Source organism: Scyliorhinus canicula, chromosome 16 (genome assembly GCF_902713615.1).
Source record: "Scyliorhinus canicula chromosome 16, sScyCan1.1, whole genome shotgun sequence".
NCBI classification, from domain to species: Eukaryota; Metazoa; Chordata; class Chondrichthyes; order Carcharhiniformes; family Scyliorhinidae; genus Scyliorhinus; species Scyliorhinus canicula.
Window position 1 is genome coordinate 123,167,019 of NC_052161.1, and position 17,810 is coordinate 123,184,828.

At 47.0% G+C, this 17,810-nt stretch overlaps 1 protein-coding gene across 8 annotated transcripts in view; it reads left to right on the top strand.

Annotated features, from left to right (window-relative positions):
• Window positions 1-17,810, top strand: part of zgc:154075 (uncharacterized protein LOC556929 homolog) — a 332,990-nt gene that overhangs the window by 218,264 nt on the left and 96,916 nt on the right. For all 8 annotated transcript variants that reach the window (XR_005457420.1, XM_038773628.1, XM_038773630.1 and 5 more), the window contains 3 exons: window positions 2,034-2,164; window positions 3,996-4,050; window positions 7,124-7,216. Coding sequence is in view for 7 of the 8 variants with exons in the window: in XM_038773628.1 (XP_038629556.1) it covers window positions 2,034-2,164; window positions 3,996-4,050; window positions 7,124-7,216 (279 nt within the window). In the remaining variant the exon portion in view is untranslated. The remainder of the gene's footprint in view (window positions 1-2,033; window positions 2,165-3,995; window positions 4,051-7,123; window positions 7,217-17,810) is intronic.

Genomic DNA, 17,810 nt, shown 5'->3' on the forward strand with positions numbered 1-17,810 from the left:
CTGTCGTCCGTGTATAGGTCCCTGACTGTCAGTGTCCCCCCGTCCTGCCTCCACCTTTTGAAGGTGGCGTCAGTCAGTGCTGGTGTGAACCTATGGTTGTTGCAGATGGGAGCCCTGTTCGACATTTTGGTCAGGCCAAGTTGCTGCCGCAGTTGGTTCCAGGATTGGAGGGTGGCTGTCACCACTGGGCTGCTGGAGTGTTTTTTGGGTGGGGATGGGAGTGCTGCCGTGGCGAGGGCCCGGAGGGAGGTTCCCATGCAGGAGGCCTCCTCCGCACGCACCCACTCAGCCTCTGGCTCCTGGATCCATCCCCTTACTCGCTCGGCTGTTGCTGCCCAGTGGTAGAATTGTAGATTCGGGAGGGCTAGCCCTCCCCTGGTTTTTGTTTTTTGTAAGACCTTCTTTGGGATCCTAGCATTTTTACCCCCCCATACGAACGCCATGATGAGTTTGTCCAGCGCTTTGAAAAAGGCCTTGGGGATGTAGATCGGAATGGATCTAAACAGGAAGAGGAACCTGGGCAGTACGTTCATTTTGATCGTCTGAACTCTCCCCGCGAGGGAGAGCGGGAGTGTGTTCCATCTTTGCAGGTCCTTTTTAACTTCCTCCGTCAGGCTGGTGAGGTTCCATTTGTGGATCCCTTTCCAGTCATGGGCTATTTGGATCCCCAGGTAGCGGAATTTATGTCGGGCTTGATTGAACGGCAGCCCCTTTAGTGCTGCCCCCCCCCCCCCCCTTGCGGGTGTACTGGGAAGATCTCACTTTTGCTCATGTTGAGTTTGTAGCCCGAGAAGGCTCCAAACTCTTTCAGGAGCGCGATGATTCCGTCCATGCTGCTTTGTGGGTCCGAGATATAGAGGAGCAGATCATCCGCATAGAGTGAGACTCTGTGCTCTCTACCTCCCCTTCGGATCCCCCTCCAATTTTTTGCTGCCCTGAGCGCGATTGCTAGCGGTTCAATTGCTAGTGCGAACAGCAGCGGGGACAGTGGGCATCCTTGTCTGGTGCCCCTGTGCAGCTGGAAGTATTGGGAGTTGGTATTGTTGGTCTGTACACTCGCCATGGGTGCGTTGTACAGGAGCTTTACCCAAGCGGTGAACCCTGTTCCAAGCCCGAACCGCTCCAGTACCTCTATGAGGTATTTCCACTCGACTCTGTCGAAGGCCTTTTCTGCGTCCAGGGAGACGATCACCTCTTGTGTTCTCTCCCCGGAGGGGGTCATTATCACGTTCAGCAGGCGCCTGATGTTCGCGGTAAGCTGTCTACCTTTGACAAAGCCCGTCTGGTCCTCTGTGACCACCTCAGGTACACAGTCTTCTAGCCTCTTGGCTAGGATTTTGGCCAGTATTTTGGCGTCTGCATTCAGCAGAGATATGGGTCTGTATGACCCACATTCCGTTGGGTCTTTGTCTTTCTTAGGTATCAGCGAGATTGAGGCCTGTGCTAACGTGGGTGGCAATGTGCCCCTAGCTAGCGAGTCTGTGAACATCTCCCGCAGGTGCGGGGCCAGCGCTGTCGCAAATTTTTTGTAGAAGTCCGCCGGGAATCCGTCCGGTCCCGGCGCCTTCCCCGCCTGCATGGAGCTAATGCTGTCCATGATCTTACTCTGACAATGCTAATTGTGTCTTTCTATTATGTCCTGAGATGTGATACCCTGAACAGATTGGTTCCTACAAATCACATGGTTGATTATGACATCTCGGGCAGCACAGTGGCCAAGTGGTTAGCATAACCGCCTCACGGCGGTGAGGTCCCAGGTTCGATCCCGGCTCTGGGTCACTGTCTGTGTGGAGTTTGCACATTCTCCCCGTGTCTGCGTGGGTTTCGCCCCCACAACCCAAAAATGTGCAGAGTAGGTGGATTGGCCACGCTAAATTGCCCCTTAATTGGAAAAAATAATTGGGTAATCTAAATTTTTTAAAAAATGACATCTCACTAGCACAGACCAATTCGAAAGCCAACATTCATTGAATACAGACACAATGCTTTTTTATCAGTGAGATGAGAATGAATGCTTTTCCTCCTTCTCCTAGGTTGGTTTTTATCATTTTGCTCACTCGTTTGTCCGAGGGAATTGGAGAAATGAGCAGGAAAGCACCTTTTCGCTAATGGCTAAATCTTGTCACGACATTGACATCATCAACAGTTTGATGTTCGGAAAGAGGTGAAAAATAATTCCAAAACCTCACATATAATGGAAGGTGATATCTTTGACACTATTTGGCATGAGCAAAAAAATCAATCTACCTTGAAGTCGCAGGATCATTTTTAGGTCTGTGCAAAAGCTGGTCTTAGTTTCAGCTGGCTGTGTCGTCCCACTGGGTTATGGATGGATTCTGATGCAAGTGACACCTGTTGAAAATGGACATGGGTGGACCTAGTGTGAGAACAGGATTGAGCTGAGCTGTGATACTCTGCTTGATGGAGCAACTTGCCAACAATCACTGTACAGGTTAACATGTGAACATTGATCAATTCCAGGAAACATTTTATTTCAGGTGGGGGAAAATAAAGCAGCCCAATATAGTACCTGCAGAATACAATTTATTGAGTCTGAAGGGAAACTATTTTGTTTCCCATTGATGAGAACAGCAAACTCTTCGTATTTGGTTCCATGAAAGTTCGAACAGACTCCATTAGATTAGTGATGTAGTAACTTTAACTCGACAGTTACATTGTGCTCTGGAAGGTATTCAATTTGTCTCTTAAATAGCTATGTGCTATGTTCATTCAACATCAATACCTTAAAAGGGCAGCACGGTGGCGCAGTGGTTAGCACTGCTGCCTCATGGCGCCGAGGTCCCAGGTTTGATCCCGACCCTGGAACACTGTCCGTGTGGAGTTTGCACATTCTCCCCGTGTTTGCGTGGGTTTCACCCCCCACAACCCAAAGATTTACAGGGTAGGTGGATTGGAGACGCTAAATTTCCCCTTAATTGGAAAAATTAATTGGGTACTCTAATTTAATTTTTTTTAAAACATCAATACTTCAAAGAATTTTAAATATCATCAAGTACCCTTTTAACATATGTTATGATTTGATGGCAGCTGTTGTGATTTATGTTTTTTAAGGTATGTTGTTTGAGGACTATTTTAAATAGTTGTTTATTAGAAATGAATCGCAATCCAGTTGGCTCTCGTGCTGGAGGATTGGCTGCCTCTTGTTTGTGAATCTGTTTCCATTGATATTTTAATTCCTCTGCTCTTGTTGGGAGGCCTAGCTAGTTGCCCTGCAGTTGAACATCAAGGGATGAAGAAACTGAGGGGAAGTTCAACCTATAGAACCACACTTTTACATTATCGAATTGCACTAAACCATTGTTAATCTGGCCGAAGGAAAAGTGGTTATAGCAGCAATTGGGATTGGAGATTAAAGGGGAAGATTAGACTAAAAAAATTAAGCTACCTTTCTTTGATTTAGGCATTACTTAATCTTTAGGGAACATACAAATTGTAGACCTGCCTCTGAAATTATGTGCAACTTGCTATCAGTTCCCAGTGCTTCTTGACATGTTAGGGTCACTGGAAAGTCTGGTATTTATTGCCTATCCATAGTTGCCATGATGGTGACCCTTCCTGAGCAATTAATTTTTAGTAACAACTGATTAGTTTGCTAAGTCACTTCACTTAATGGTGAGCACATTGATGTGGGACTGGGGTAATATGTAGACCAGACTGGATATAAGGATGCCAGGTTTTGTTAAAGGGCAACAGTGAACAATTTGGGGTTTCATATCAGCCCGACAGCTTCATAGTCACTTTACTGATACCTACTTTTTTATTTCAAGATTTCTAAACTGAATTCAACTGCCAAATTGAGATTTGAATTTATGTTTATCTGGTTATCAGTTCAGACCACCAGATCATTAGTCATGCCATAACCACTAAGCTACCAAACTCTCACCTAGGCTACGGAGATGCCTCGCATGAAAAACAAAATGTTGCATTGGTGCAATAAGAAGCCATTTGATCAGACATCTCATTTTCTTTTTAAGGTGCATCAAGGTTTCATCATTTGGATCTCTCTCACATTTTAGCAAAGACAACAAGGTTGGTATTTAAAAAAAATATAACCAAGCTAACAACAATTTCTCAATCTAAAATTCCATAAACGTTTGCAGCATGGGAAGAAGCTTTTGGTTTATTGTGTCTTATCAACTCTTTTGCCCTGTTTTCTCCCCATGACTCTGTATCTTCCTTGTTATTAAATATTCCTGCTATTAACATACTTATTATGTTGGTAAATATATCTCAGCATGATATGAATACACAAGAGGCATGGTAAACAATAGTTAGGACAATTAGCAAACGCCTGAGATTGAACTGTGACTTAACTGCTCATGAGCTCAGTTACTAAGTTGAGTTGAGAATCTGCATTTTAAGGTTTCTTGAAGACTACTTTTAACATTCACTGTGTACAATTTGTGCCTCAGTCAAGGTTCCTGATCATTATGGAGTGATCTTTGGCAAGTACGTGTATGGAAATGTTAGATTAGAACAGGATGGGGTTGGTAATTATGATTTCTCCACCGCATTGGTTAAACTGCAAATGTACTGTTTGGCATCACACGTGGAGCAGGACCATTTGGCTAAGGTATCAGGGAGCTATCTGTATCCATGTTACTATATCCAATCACAGGTCAGCATTTTGAAGGGAGGAAAATGGCGTTGAACAGACAGAAACTTGTATTAATAAATACAAGTGGGTAGCTCTGTATACTTCACTGGTATTTTGAACTGAGATATCCTCTTGGTTCTTGTTAATGAGCTTAATTGTTCTGACCCTCTTCATTTGGAGCCAGGCTGCTAATTGCAATACATAAAATGAGATGCAAAGTGCAAGTTAGCGGAAGAAATGGGGCCTGGCCAAAATCTAGGGGAGGCACGTCTCAATCCTCCAACTGTTTTTCTATTTTCTTGTTGTGATTGCTAGTCTTTTTTTTAATTTAGAGTACCGAATTCATTTTTTTCCAATTAAGGGGCAATTTAGTCTGGCCAATCCACCTAGCCTGCACATCTTTGGGTTGTGGGGGCCAAACCCACACTGACACTGGGAGAATGTGCAAACTCCACACAGACAGTGACCCAGAGCCGGGATCGAACCTGGGACCTCGGCACCGTGAGGCAGCAGTGCTAACCCACTGCGCCACTGTGCTGCCCCTTTGTGATTGCTAGTCTAACCACAGTATGATGCCCTGAATTATAATTCCACCACATTGTGACCCCAAAGTTGATGGGTCCTTCTAATTTTCTTTTTAATTCTACACAGTTCATGTTAAAAGCAATATCTGAATAGCCTTAATACACTTTCTCAAATAGTCGAAAGTCAGATACAGATTAGTAATACGGTCAAACAGGGGCAGCACTGTGGCGCAGTGGTTAGCACTGCTGCCCGGGGCACTGAGTATCCGGGTTCGAATCCTGGGTCACTGTCCGTGTGGAGTTTGCACAGTCTCCCCGTGTCTGCATGGGTTTCACCCCCACAACCCAAAGATATGCAGATTAGGTGGATTGGCCATGCTAAATTGCCCCTTAATTGGAAAACAATAATTGGACACTCTAAATTTATTTTAAAATAGCAATTTGGTCAAACAGTCCATTCTGATTGTCCTATTTCACTTACCTAGAAACATAAACAAATTCATTGTCAGCTCAAGAGTTTATACAGTACATAACTGAGCTATGAAGACTAAGATGTCCCAGTTTTATTTCTCATATTTACAAAGTCACTTGATCCCTGGGCTAGGCCAGATTTCCAAACCTGTTCATTATCCATTTGCCCCTACTTGGAAGTGCATATCTGTGAACATTGAGTGAAATCAGGATCAAATTTAGCAGTGATGCAAACACAGTTGAACAGCCTGCCAACAAACATTGTTTAATTTCACCAATGAATAATGACTGCTCAGGCAAGCTACCAAAGCCAAAACCTGTGACTATGGAATTGTCCAGCAATCGGTCAATATCTGAAAGAGAACGGGAGAGTAGATTGCTTAGCAAAAAAAAACCCATTAAGTAAACATACATGTTCAGCAGTTATTTACAGAAAAATTATATGACTTCTCTCCTGATGGTTAGGATAATTAAACTGGTGATGACTTGAAGTAGGCATAAAGTGCTAATCATAGGGAAGCACGGTGGCGCAATGGTTAGCATTGCTGCCTCACGGCGCCGAGGTCCCAGGTTCGAACCCGGCTCTGGGTCAGTGTCCGTGTGGAGTTTGCACATTCTCCCCGTGTCTGCGTGGGTTTCACCCCCACAACCCAAAGATGTGCAGGGTAGGTGGATTGGCCCTTAATTGGAAAAAATTAATTGTAATTAAACTTTGAAAAAAAAGTGCTAATCATAAACCACCAGTGCCGGACGATGACTATGTTTGTTTATTGGACAATGACTATGTTTGTTTATTTAATTTAAATTTATTTTTAAGTTCTTCTGTTGTTCATTGGGGTTGGGGGGGTGGGGGATGGGATACATGCGTCGATACGGTCTGGGGGTGTTACAGTTATTATGGGTTATTTTGTTGCATTTCATTGTTTGTCGTTACGTTTTATATTTTCTGTAAAGAATTCCAATAAAAATTATATTTAAAAAATAAATAAATAAACCACCAGTGCCGGTATAAAATATTCTTTCCACTGTCCCTCTGTTTGTCAGTTTATTCACTTATGAAACCATGTTGGGTGAAATTGGATAGTGAATTTCTAGGCCATTGACTACTTTTCGACATCCAATTGCAATTGTACCAGCTTACACATCAATTGACTGTTCTTAACATGTATGCCATGACTGTGTGTGTTGATAGGCTGTTTGCATGTTCGAGACATCACCAATAATCCCAATGCTGCTGTTGGAGCAACAGTCTGGCTTATTCCTTCCTTTCTCATGCTTGGTGGTGCTGAAGCAAATTGCCATTAGATCCAAGATCAACCAATTGAGCACAGCTACGTATTTTCTAGTTGCTATGCCTTATCCAGTAGATGATTGGGAGAGCAATGTCACTGTTTCATTGTGTTCTAGTGTTTCTTTGTTGAATGCTGTTTAGTTGTACATTGTTAAGTTTTTGTATTGATGAAAACAATACTAACTAAAAGGACGAACAATTTTATTTTTTTCTATCCAGCCTGAAGGTGCTGCTGACCGATGCTTGGATTGTGCTGTGGAGAAATGCTGCCCATATTCTGCCAAGAAACTTTATCTGGAAGGTGTCAAGAATGTGAGTTGATTTACAAACATTAGACAGAGCAAATACAAGATACTGAACCACAATCTTGCTCCTGCTTAAGTTCCCTGCTTGCATGTGAGGGAGGTGCTTGGGACTTAAAGCAGACCTTATAACCCTTAACCCTTCTTTAAATTGCCCCTCTCCGCTTATCTTCTTGATTCAGAACTACATCTCCCTCTTCAGCTGCCCATTTACACAGGAAACATGGGACTGGATTTTATGGCTCCCTGCTGGTCATGTTTCCGGCAAGGAGAGGGGAGGCACGTAAAATACAAGGGGTGCCCAGCTGCCCACTCCCAAGCTGTCTGCCATTTAAAAATAAATAATTGACATGGGCTGATGCCCTGGAGAGGGTTAATTCTTCCTCCTCGTGTGCGCGGCTTAGCCTCATCCAATTCAAGGTGCTGCACCGGGCCCACATGACTGGGAAGAGGATGAGTAGGTTCTTTGGGGGTTAAGACAGGTGTGTCAGGTGTTCGGTGAGTCCAGCGAACCAGGCCCAAATGTTCTGGGCATGCCCGGCACTGGAGGAATTCTGGAAGGGGGTGGCGAGGACGGTGTTGAGGGTGGTGGGATCCAGGGTCAAGCCAGGATGGGGACTCGCGATTTTTGGGGTTGGGGTGGAGCCGGGAGTGCAGGAGGCGAAAGAGGCCGGTGTGCTGGCCTTTGAGTCCCTAGAAGCCCGGCGAAGGATCTTGCTACAATGGAAGGATGCGAGGCCCCCAAGCGTGGAGACCTGGATCAATGACATGGTGGGTTTCATTAAGCAAGAGAAGATCAAATTCGCCCTGAGAGGGTCGGTACAAGGGTTCTTTAGGGGGTGGCAACCTTTCCTCGACTTTCTGGCTCAACGATAGGGTACGGGGACAGTAGCAGCAGCAACTTGGGGAGGGAGGGGTAGGGAAAAGGGGGGGGGGAAGGGGGAGGGAAAAGGGGGGGGGGACGATGACTATGTTTGTTTATTTAATTTAAATTTATTTTTAAGTTCTTTGGTTGTTCATTGGGGGTGGGGGGATGTGATACATGCGTTGATACGGTCTGGGGGGTGTTACAGTTATTATGGGTTATTTTGTTGCATTTCATTGTTTGTCGTTATGTTTTATATTTTCTGTAAAAAATTCCAATAAAAATTATTTTTTAAATAAATAAATAAATAATTGAAGGTCCATTGAGCTTGTTACCAAGCCAATTGATCGGAATATTAGGCTGCACATAGTTTAAAACAGTTGGTGTGGGCATGAAGGGGAGATTGAGCATTCTATTTTTGAGGCCAAGTTGACAAAAGTTGGGAAGTGGGGGGGGGGGGGGCACATCATTCGGAGGGGGGGGTGCCCTGTGCGCATTGGGGCATCCTAATCCACCTACCCTGCACATCTTTGGGTTGTGGAGGTGAAACCCACGCAGACACGGCGTACCAGCCTCCCCGAACAGGCGCTGGAATGTGGGGACTAGGGGCTTCTCACAGTAACTTCATTTGAAGCCTACTTGTGACAATAAGCGATTTTCATTTCATTTCAATGTGCAAACTCTACACGGGCTGGGATCGAACCTGGGACCTCGGCGCTGTGGGCAGCAGTGCTAACCACTGCGCCACCGTGCCGCCCGCTACAATATCTCTCCTGGGCAAAATTGTATTGAGTGAGTCAAGGCCAGATTCACTGGGGACAAAATATATATTCTTCTGTTTTTCACTATTCACCCCTCCTCTGCAGATGGTGATTACTGAATTGTGCTAAACAGATTGGGTACAAATTGATTTTGTGTACTTGACCCAAGTCACCATTCTTTATTTACGATTCTGGACAGTGAGGGCTAAATACACCTAGTTCTGGGGCGAGGAGCTTGGATGCCAGTGAGGTTTGGAAAATAGGGGCGCGATTTGTTGAGATGAATTTCCGCTACCGGGCAACTTTCCAGGGAAGGACTGGTAATAGGATTGGCCTTTCACTCCACAGAGGCTGCCAGCCTGGCATTTTTGATGCCAGCAGAGTGCCTAACACCTGCACTTACAGAGGCTTTTAACTCATTCCATCAGAGCCAAAGCTCCATGCCCCAATGACAGAGCTGCCGGCAGAAAAGGCTCCACTCAAGGCCTAAACCGTCCCTCCACTTCTAAAGGCCTAACAGCTTCAACCATCTTAATTTCATTTTAGCTTTGGAACCAACTCTTGCAAGGGCTGATATCATTGAGAATTTTTTTTTAATATATAAATTTAGAGTACCCAATTCGTTTTTTTCCAATTAAGGGGCAATTTAGCGTGGCCAATCCACCTAGCCTGCATATTTTTGGGTTGTGGGGGCGAAACCCACGCAAACACGGGGAGAATGTTGGTCTTGTTGCCAGAAAGTCTGGATTCAGGATCTCTATTTGGTCCCGATGGAAGCCTATTGTAAAATCCAGTCCTGACTCCTAAGTGTTATCAAGCTCTTCTATCACTTCCTGCAATTGATGTGTGAGCATCCAAGCTTTTAAGCAGGAGTCCTTGAATGGTAATCAGGAATAGGCTCCCGGACTGATCTTTTTCTCTTCAGTCTAGACCATGGGACCTTGTGCGACTTGCAATGCTCTAGTACCCACCTGGCTTAGACCAGCTAACTCATCACAGATCGGGAATCAAACTGTAGGACTACCCTAGTCTATGTGCTGCAGTTACATGTCGTGTTCACAAAGAAAGTGGGAGAATTAATATCTACTGAATGGTTAATGTGCAATTGTTATAAATTGGAAAGATTGTGCTGATGAAAATCCTTCCACAACCTTGATCAAGTGCCTTTTTATCAGCCTTCAGTTTCTTTAACTAGTGTAGCCTGCTAGCAGAAACACAGCTACATGAGTAACTAACAGCAATGCAACAAAAGCACAGGAATAAATCAGTTACCATGGAGAAGGGCTTTGCTTTGTCAGACTAATAGTATAAAGGTCATACAATTAAGGACTCCTTTGTTCAAAGTTTTTACAGGCTACCCAAATGTGGCCATCTGCTCGTTAAACTCGTGCGGGCCCCCTAATACTGCATGAATGACAAATGGACATTAAAAAAGGAACCTGAATGAGAGAGCAAAAGGCCGGGTTTGAACAGAGCAGCACAAAAGCCCTTGCCTTCTGCCAGGAGAGCAAGGGGTTGCTCATCACGCAGCTGCTGAGCATGACCGATCTGTCTGTGCCAGTATAAGAGGACATCTGGTGAAGATCAGGCAGTCGACAGCGAAGCCTGTCTCTTTAGGACTGCATTGTAGCAGCCTGGCACTATCTCTACCAGGTGGAACACAGTATATAGAAAAAGGACAAACTTGATGGGAAAGAATAGGCCAAAAGGAAACTGTATGATCCAATTAGTAGGGCTCCAAATATTGTTTAAACAGTTTTGTCCCGTTGTGTCAGTTAACATACTGTATTAAATCACTTTCAATAGAGGACCAGTGGCCCGGCCAGCTCCCTTTATTCAGCCTTTACAATATTCACAACAAATAAACCACAACCTTATTTACGCTGGCAGTCAGCATTGGCGGCAGCAAAGAGCGAATGAAGGGAAGCTGCATCTGTCTAAATCCAACCCCTGATAGTCAGTGCAAATGCATCAAATTCGACATTTCGTATGGGGCTGTGCGAGCAAAATGAGCAACCTCATTAGAATATTTAGACTTCTGTTTTGCTGGACAGGGCCTGGATTTTATGGCTTTAGAAGTTGGATTGTTTGGGAACTTGAACAAGTCTCTTAAAAGGAGCAAATGAATATTTATTTTTAAAACATGTTTTTGTTATGTTGTGTACATTTCATTACATTTTGGCTCAAGTGTAGTTGGCTTTTCTGGGGCCTTTATTCCTCTTTATGTATCGGGTTATCTTCATTATTTTTGGTTGAAGTTTGCTTTGGCTTAAGACTTTTACAAAAAGATGACCATGGCTATTCCTGTGGGGATTGCAAATCCACTGCATAATTGAACGCGATGATTCCTCGAGATGTTCTGGCCATTCCAATCATTACCTGGAGACCTGCACCTGAAGTAATTTTTTTAAAGAATTTCAATTAAGGGGCAATTTAGCATGGCCAATCCACCTATCCTGCATATCTTTGTGTTGTGGGGTGAGACCCACACAGAGGCGGAGACAATGCGCAAACTCCACACGGACAGAGACCTGGGGCTGGGATAGAACCAGGCTCCACGGCCATGAGGCAGCAGTGCTAACCACTGCGCTACCATGCCGCCCATCTGAAGCCGTTGTAGTCCTATATTCCCCGCCTTTGCTTCACAAGGCAGCTTGCCTCAGAGCTGTCTCATCTGAGGTCCAATCTTTATACAACATCTGGGTCAGGGATGCCTCTTCTGGCAGAAGAACAAAACTTTCTTACTCCACAAATTTACAGGCTATCACGAGGTACATGCCATTTCGGACGTCTGCGGTATAAACATTTTGGGAAATAATAAAAACTTAGTTTTCAGGTGGGGAGGAAGCATTGTGCTAGATTCTCCGGTGTCCCAGCCAAGTGTTTCTTGGCAGCCCGCCATTTTGTGGCAATGGGATTCTCTGTTCCCGCCACTTGCCGATGGGATTTCCCATTGTAGCCACATTACGCCGCCGTGAAACTCGCTGGTGGGGTGCGCAGCCAGTGGGAGCAGAGAATCCATGGCGGAGAATTCAGGCCATTACTTAAGCAGGATTGCACAGGTTTCACCAGAAGGCAGGGTTCCTTTGAGTACAAAATATTGTAGATGACACCTACATGGTCATTAGGGCTTTTCGTATCATCCCCATGGTTTTCATGAGCAGAAGGAGTTTACATCGGATTAATGCACACATGGTGCGGAATTCTCCCCAACCTGGCGTGACGGAGGGTCCCGGCGTAGGGAAGTGGCGCCAACCACTCAGGGGTTGGGCCTCCCCAAAGGTGGGGAATTCTCCCCACCTTTGGGGGCCAGCCCCGCGCCGGAGCGGTTGGCACCAGAAGACTGGCGCAAAAAACCGGCGCCCCCGGCAGCGGGGCTGGCCGAAAGGCTTTCGCCGGTCGGCGCATGCGCTGGCAGTGACGTCAGCGGCAGCTGGCCGCTGACGTCACTGCCGGCGCATGCGCGATGTGGGGTTCTCTTCCGCTTCCGCCATGGCGGAGGCGGCCGCGGAGGAGAAATAGCGCACCCAGGGCACTGGCCCGGAGTCTGAGCGGGGGGCCCTGATCGCGGGCCAGGCCACTGTGGGGGCACCCCCCAGGGTTCGATCGCCCCCCCGCCCGCCCCCAGGACCCCGGGGCCCGCTCGCGCCGCTGATCCTGCCGTTCCAGAGGTGGTTCAAACCTCGGCGGCGGGAGAGGCCTCCCAGCGGCGGGACTTCGGCCCATCCGGGCCGGAGAATCACCGCAGGGGCCTCTCCGATCGGAGTGGCGAGATTCCCGCCACCGCCACTTCCCGGGTGACGGAGAATCTCTGCCACGGCGGGGGCGGGAATTTTGGCGGCCCCAGGCGATTCTCCGACCCTGCTGGGGGTCGGAGAATTTTGCCCATGGTGTGTGACCACTAGTTCATTATTGGGTGCACATCCCAGGAAAGAATTGAGAGGCTGTGTCTCTTTTCTCTTGAAAAAGGAAGACTACGGTGTGACGTAATAGAGGTATTTATATTATGAAAGGTTTTGATGGAGTGGATAGAGAGAGAATGCTCCTCTTGTAGGAAAGGTCATAACTAACAGTCATCAATCTAAGATAGTTACCAGCAAATCTAATCAGAAATTCAAAAGAAACTTCTTTACCCAACAAGTGGTGAGAACTCGCTACCACAAAGAACGGTGAAGCAAATTCTGTGTTCTTTAAGGCATCTTGACAAATACATGGATAGGATGGGTATAGAGGGATATGGCACCATGAGGTGCTGAGGGTTTTGGCCAAGTTGGTCTCATGACCGTTGCTGTTCGTAGTATAAATGATTTGGAGGAAAATGTAACTGGTCTGATTAATAAGTTTGCAGACAACACAAAGGTTGGTGGAAATGCGGATAGCGATGAGGACTGTCAGAGGATACAGCAGGATTTAGATCGTTTGGAGACTTGGGCGGAGAGATGGCAGATGGAGTTTAATCCGGACAAATGTGAGGAAATGCATTTTGGAAGGTCTAATACCTTAGGGATTAAGGTAGAGAATGTACAGTGAATGGTAGAACCCTCAAGAGTATTGAAAGTCAGAGAGATCTAGGTGTACAAGTCCACAGGTCACTGAAAGGGGCAACACAGGTGGAGAAGGTAGTCAAGAAGGCATACGGCATGCTTGCCTTCATTGGCCGGGGCATTGAGTATAAGAATTGGCAAGTCATGTTGCAGCTGTGTAGAACCTTAGTTAGGCCACACTTGTAGGATAGTGTTTAATTCTGGTCGCCACACTGCCAGAAAGATGTGGAGGCTTTAGAGAGGGTGCAGAAGAGATTTACCAGGATGTTGCCTGGTATGGAGGGCATTAACTATGAGGATAGGTTGAATAAATTTGGTTTGTTCTCACTGGAACGAAGGAGGTTGAGGGGCGACCTGATAGAAGTCTACAAATTTATGAGGGGCATAGACAGCGTGGATAGTCAGAGGCTTTTTCCCAGGGTAGAGGGGTCAATTACTAGGGGGCATAGGTTTAAGGTGTGAGGGGCAAGGTTGAGAAGAGATGTACGAAGCAAGTTTTTTACACAGAGGGTAGTGGGTGTCTGAAACTCACTGCAGGAGGAGGTGGTGGAAGCAGGGACGATAGTGACGTTTAAGGGGCATAAGAACATAAGGACTAGGAGCAGGAGTCGGCCATCTGGCCCCTCGAGCATGCTCCGCCATTCAATGAGATCATGGCTGATCTTTTGTGGACTCAGCTCCACTTTCCGGCCCGGGCATCTTGACAAACACATTAATAGGATGGGAGTAGAGGGGTACAGACCCAGGAAGTGTAGAAGCTTTTAGTTTAGACGGGCTGCATGGTCGGCGCAGGCTTGGAGGGCCGAAGGGCCTGTTCCTGTGCTGCACTTTTCTTTGTTCTTTGTTTAATGACCGGTACAGGCTTGGAGGGCCGAAAGGCCTGGTCCTGTGCTGTATTGTTCCTTGTTCAAATAGTATAGATACATTTAAGGGGAAATGTTATGTATCGGGAATACATTCTTGCTGGTTTTGAGCCAGGTAATGTGTAGTGACGTCAGCACAGTGTTTGCACCGGCTTGAGCAGTTCACCACCTTTCATTATATGAGCAACACCTCTTAATAAACCTCTCATCGTGTTTCACAAGAATTGAAAGTGTGGGCACCTCCATACTTTTTCTCTGCGGCAACAGAGAAATATAACAGAAGAGGAAACTGCGATGAGGATTGAGACAGAAAAATTGCTGAAAGTTATTTGTGTCAATTGAATGGTGGAGGTGTCAGAAGCAATAGAAGATTCTCGGGACTGGGCTCTCGCGCATACAGACGTGGGTGAAGCACTGCCGCGGTTTCGGCTGCACTATGAGTAAGAACACCGATGGTCGGAGAGCACTTGCTTGCGTTGAAGTCAGTGGGGTCTGGGCTGCAGGGACCGCGTGTGTGGCGAAGCTAAACAGGCTGCGGGAATGGAGATTTCAAAATCTGCCGACTCTACACAGGCCACTACTCAGTGGGGGGGGGGGGGGGTTGTCGTACTAGTCAGGCAAAACAGAAAATAAACTCTAGTTGCTTGTAAAAGGCGGAGACTTCCGGTGGCGACCAAGGAGTGAGTGGTCGCACATTTAATGGCTCCACTTGAGGTGGAATTGATTGGTCTTTTTCACCCGATGTAGGGGGTCTTTGGTGGTGCAAAGGGCATGAACATTGAGAGATAAGAATTCTACTCCTGTGGGGCAGGTTTATGGCTTTTTGAACGATGAGTGTAAACAAGGGGCAGCAGTCTGACAGGGAAGACTTTCGAAGTGCGACAGCGGGAAAGATGGCGGAGGGTTCTGGGGCACTGTTGTTTGAGGCAGAGAAGGTGCTCATTGTAGAGGGCCAGAAGCGGCTGAGGAAGAAGGTGGAGGATCTGGGGAATTACTCCAGGAGGCAGAATCTCTGCATTGTCGGGCTGCCTGAAGGGATTGAGAGAACACAGGTCACAAAGTATGTGGCAAATATGATTGAGAAGCTGCTGGGGGAGGAGGTCTTTGACCAACCCCCGAAGTGGATCGGGCACATAGGGCGGTGAGGAGTCAAAGGCAGGGGAACATCCCAAGGGTGATGGTGGTGTGGTTTCATTTCTAGACAAAGATAAGGTTCTGCGGTGAGCAAAGGAGACAAGAGAATGTACCTGTGAAGGAAACGTGGTGCGTATCTACCAGGACTTGTGTATCAGTTGGCCAAGTGGCTGGCTGGATTCAACAGGGTCACGGCAGCCCTCTACAAGAATGAGTGAAGTTCGGGATGCTGTATCCTGCTCATCTGTGGGTCACACACCAGAATCAGGAATTCTAGTTTGATATGCCAGAGGGAGCGAGTAATTTTCTGAGACCATAAACTGGGAGGTTTGTAAGGACGCTGAACTTTGGAGATGCCAGTATGGGGAATGCAGGTGTGTATGCCGGGTGGATTGTGCTATTTACTATGTGTAGGTGTGGATTGGGTAAGTGGTCAAATGTTTTTGGGGCCGGCGCCAAGGTCCCATGTTCGATCCCGGCTGTGGGTCACAGTCCTTGTGGAGTTTGCCCATTCTCCCCGTGTTTGCGTGGGTTTCACCCCCACAACCCAAAGATGTGCAAGCTAGGTGAATTGGCCACGCTAAATTGCCTTTAATTGGAAAAAAAAAATTGGGTACTCTAATTTTATAAAAAAAAGTGGATAGCACCGTGGCTTCACAGAGCCAGGGTCCCAGGTTTGATTCCCTGCTGGGTTACTGTCTGTGCAGAGTCTGCACGTTTTCCAGTGTCTGCGTGGGTTTCCTCCGGGTGCTCTGGTTTCCTCCCACAATCCAAAGACGTGCAGGTTAGGTGGATTGGCCATGCTAAATTGCCCTTAGTGTCCAAAAAGGTTAGGAGGGGTTATTGGATTACGGGGATAGGGTGGAAGTGAGGGTTTAATGTGGGTCGGTGTGGACTCGATGGGCCGAATGGCCTCCTTCTGCACTGTATGTTCTATGTTCAAAGCGGGTGATGGGTGGTAGAAGGGGGGGATAGGTGGTTTCCTCGAGTGGAGGCCACCATGCTAGCAGGTAGGCTAGTTAAAGGCAGTGCAGTGGGGGGACGATCCATGGAGGGTGTGGAGGAGCTGGGGGAGGGGGAAGAAGAAGAGAATTTAATACGGTGTTGGACCCGAGGCTGGACCGATGATGCCCCAGGCCCCTGACAAAGGAGCTACTGGGGTTTATGGAATGTATGGGAGAGGAAGGCTCAGGATGGTTTGAGAGGCCAAGGCAAAGACATTTTTGTACTTCTTGCATGTCCACTGGGCACTCCTGGATTGACTTCTGGGCAAGACAGCGTTGGCGGGGTGATCGAATCGGAGTATTCGGCGACCGTGGTGGCTGACCACGTGCTGCATTGGGGAGGTTTGCGGGTGGGAAAGAGGAGTCCCCAATGGCAGCAGTGGAGGTTATTGGCGGGTAAGGAGGTTTACGAAAAGAGGGGTGGCTATCCAGAATTATGTGGAGCAGAATAAGATGGGGGAGGTTTCTGCCTCCACATTGTTGGAGGCGCTGAAGGCAGTGGTAAGTGGAGAGTTTATCTCAATCCGAACGCACAAGGAGAGGTGGAGCGGTCAGATAGGTTCAGGTTGCTGGAGGCCATCTTGAGGGTTGGTCGGAGGTCCTCGGCAACACCTGAGGAGGTGCTGTTGAGGGAGAGATAGCAGTTCCAGATAGAGTTTGGGCTTGTGTCCACGGGAAAGGCAGTGGGGCAACTGCGCAGGGCCAGGCGGGCAGTATATAAATCTGGGGATAAAGCCAGCAGGATGCTTGCGCATCAGTTGAGGAGGCAGGCGGTGGTGATGGAAATTGTGAGGATGAGAGATGGCTGGGGTACAGTGGTAACAGATCCAGAGGAGGTGAATAGAATGTTTGAGGCATTTTACCGGAAATTGTATAGCTCGGAGCCTCTGGTGGCGGAAGAGGGTGTTAGGTGGTTTGTGGATAGGCTGGAGTTCCCAAGAATGGCGGAGGCAACAGTGCAGGTTTTCCTTCACAGATGCCGGCAGGCTGAACTGATTCTGGATAATTCACTTTTCTAGTAGAGTTGACTTACATGATGAGATAGGCACGCAAAGATGAATCAATCCTTGTAGGCGACGGTATGAAAGCTCTCACAGAAACAGTGTAGATAGGATCAGGCATTGAAACCTGGACAGAGCCCCTTTTCTGTACTGCTGCCTAGAAGATGGAAAAATGGCAGACTGGGCTTCGATGCTTCACAAAACACCAGCTTGTGGGAACATGCCACATGATTCACCGCTCCATTTTGGATTTGACGATGGGTGTGTAATGGTGGTTATGGTCTCCTCCGAGAGAATGAGGTGTCAGTTCCCGCAAAACTGCCATATTAGCTCTTACTTTTCAAAGGTCATAGACAGATATAGCTTCAACTATTTTTAAAGGGTCTTTGTCCAGTTTTGAAAATTTTAGAAATTGGCCATGTGGCGATATCT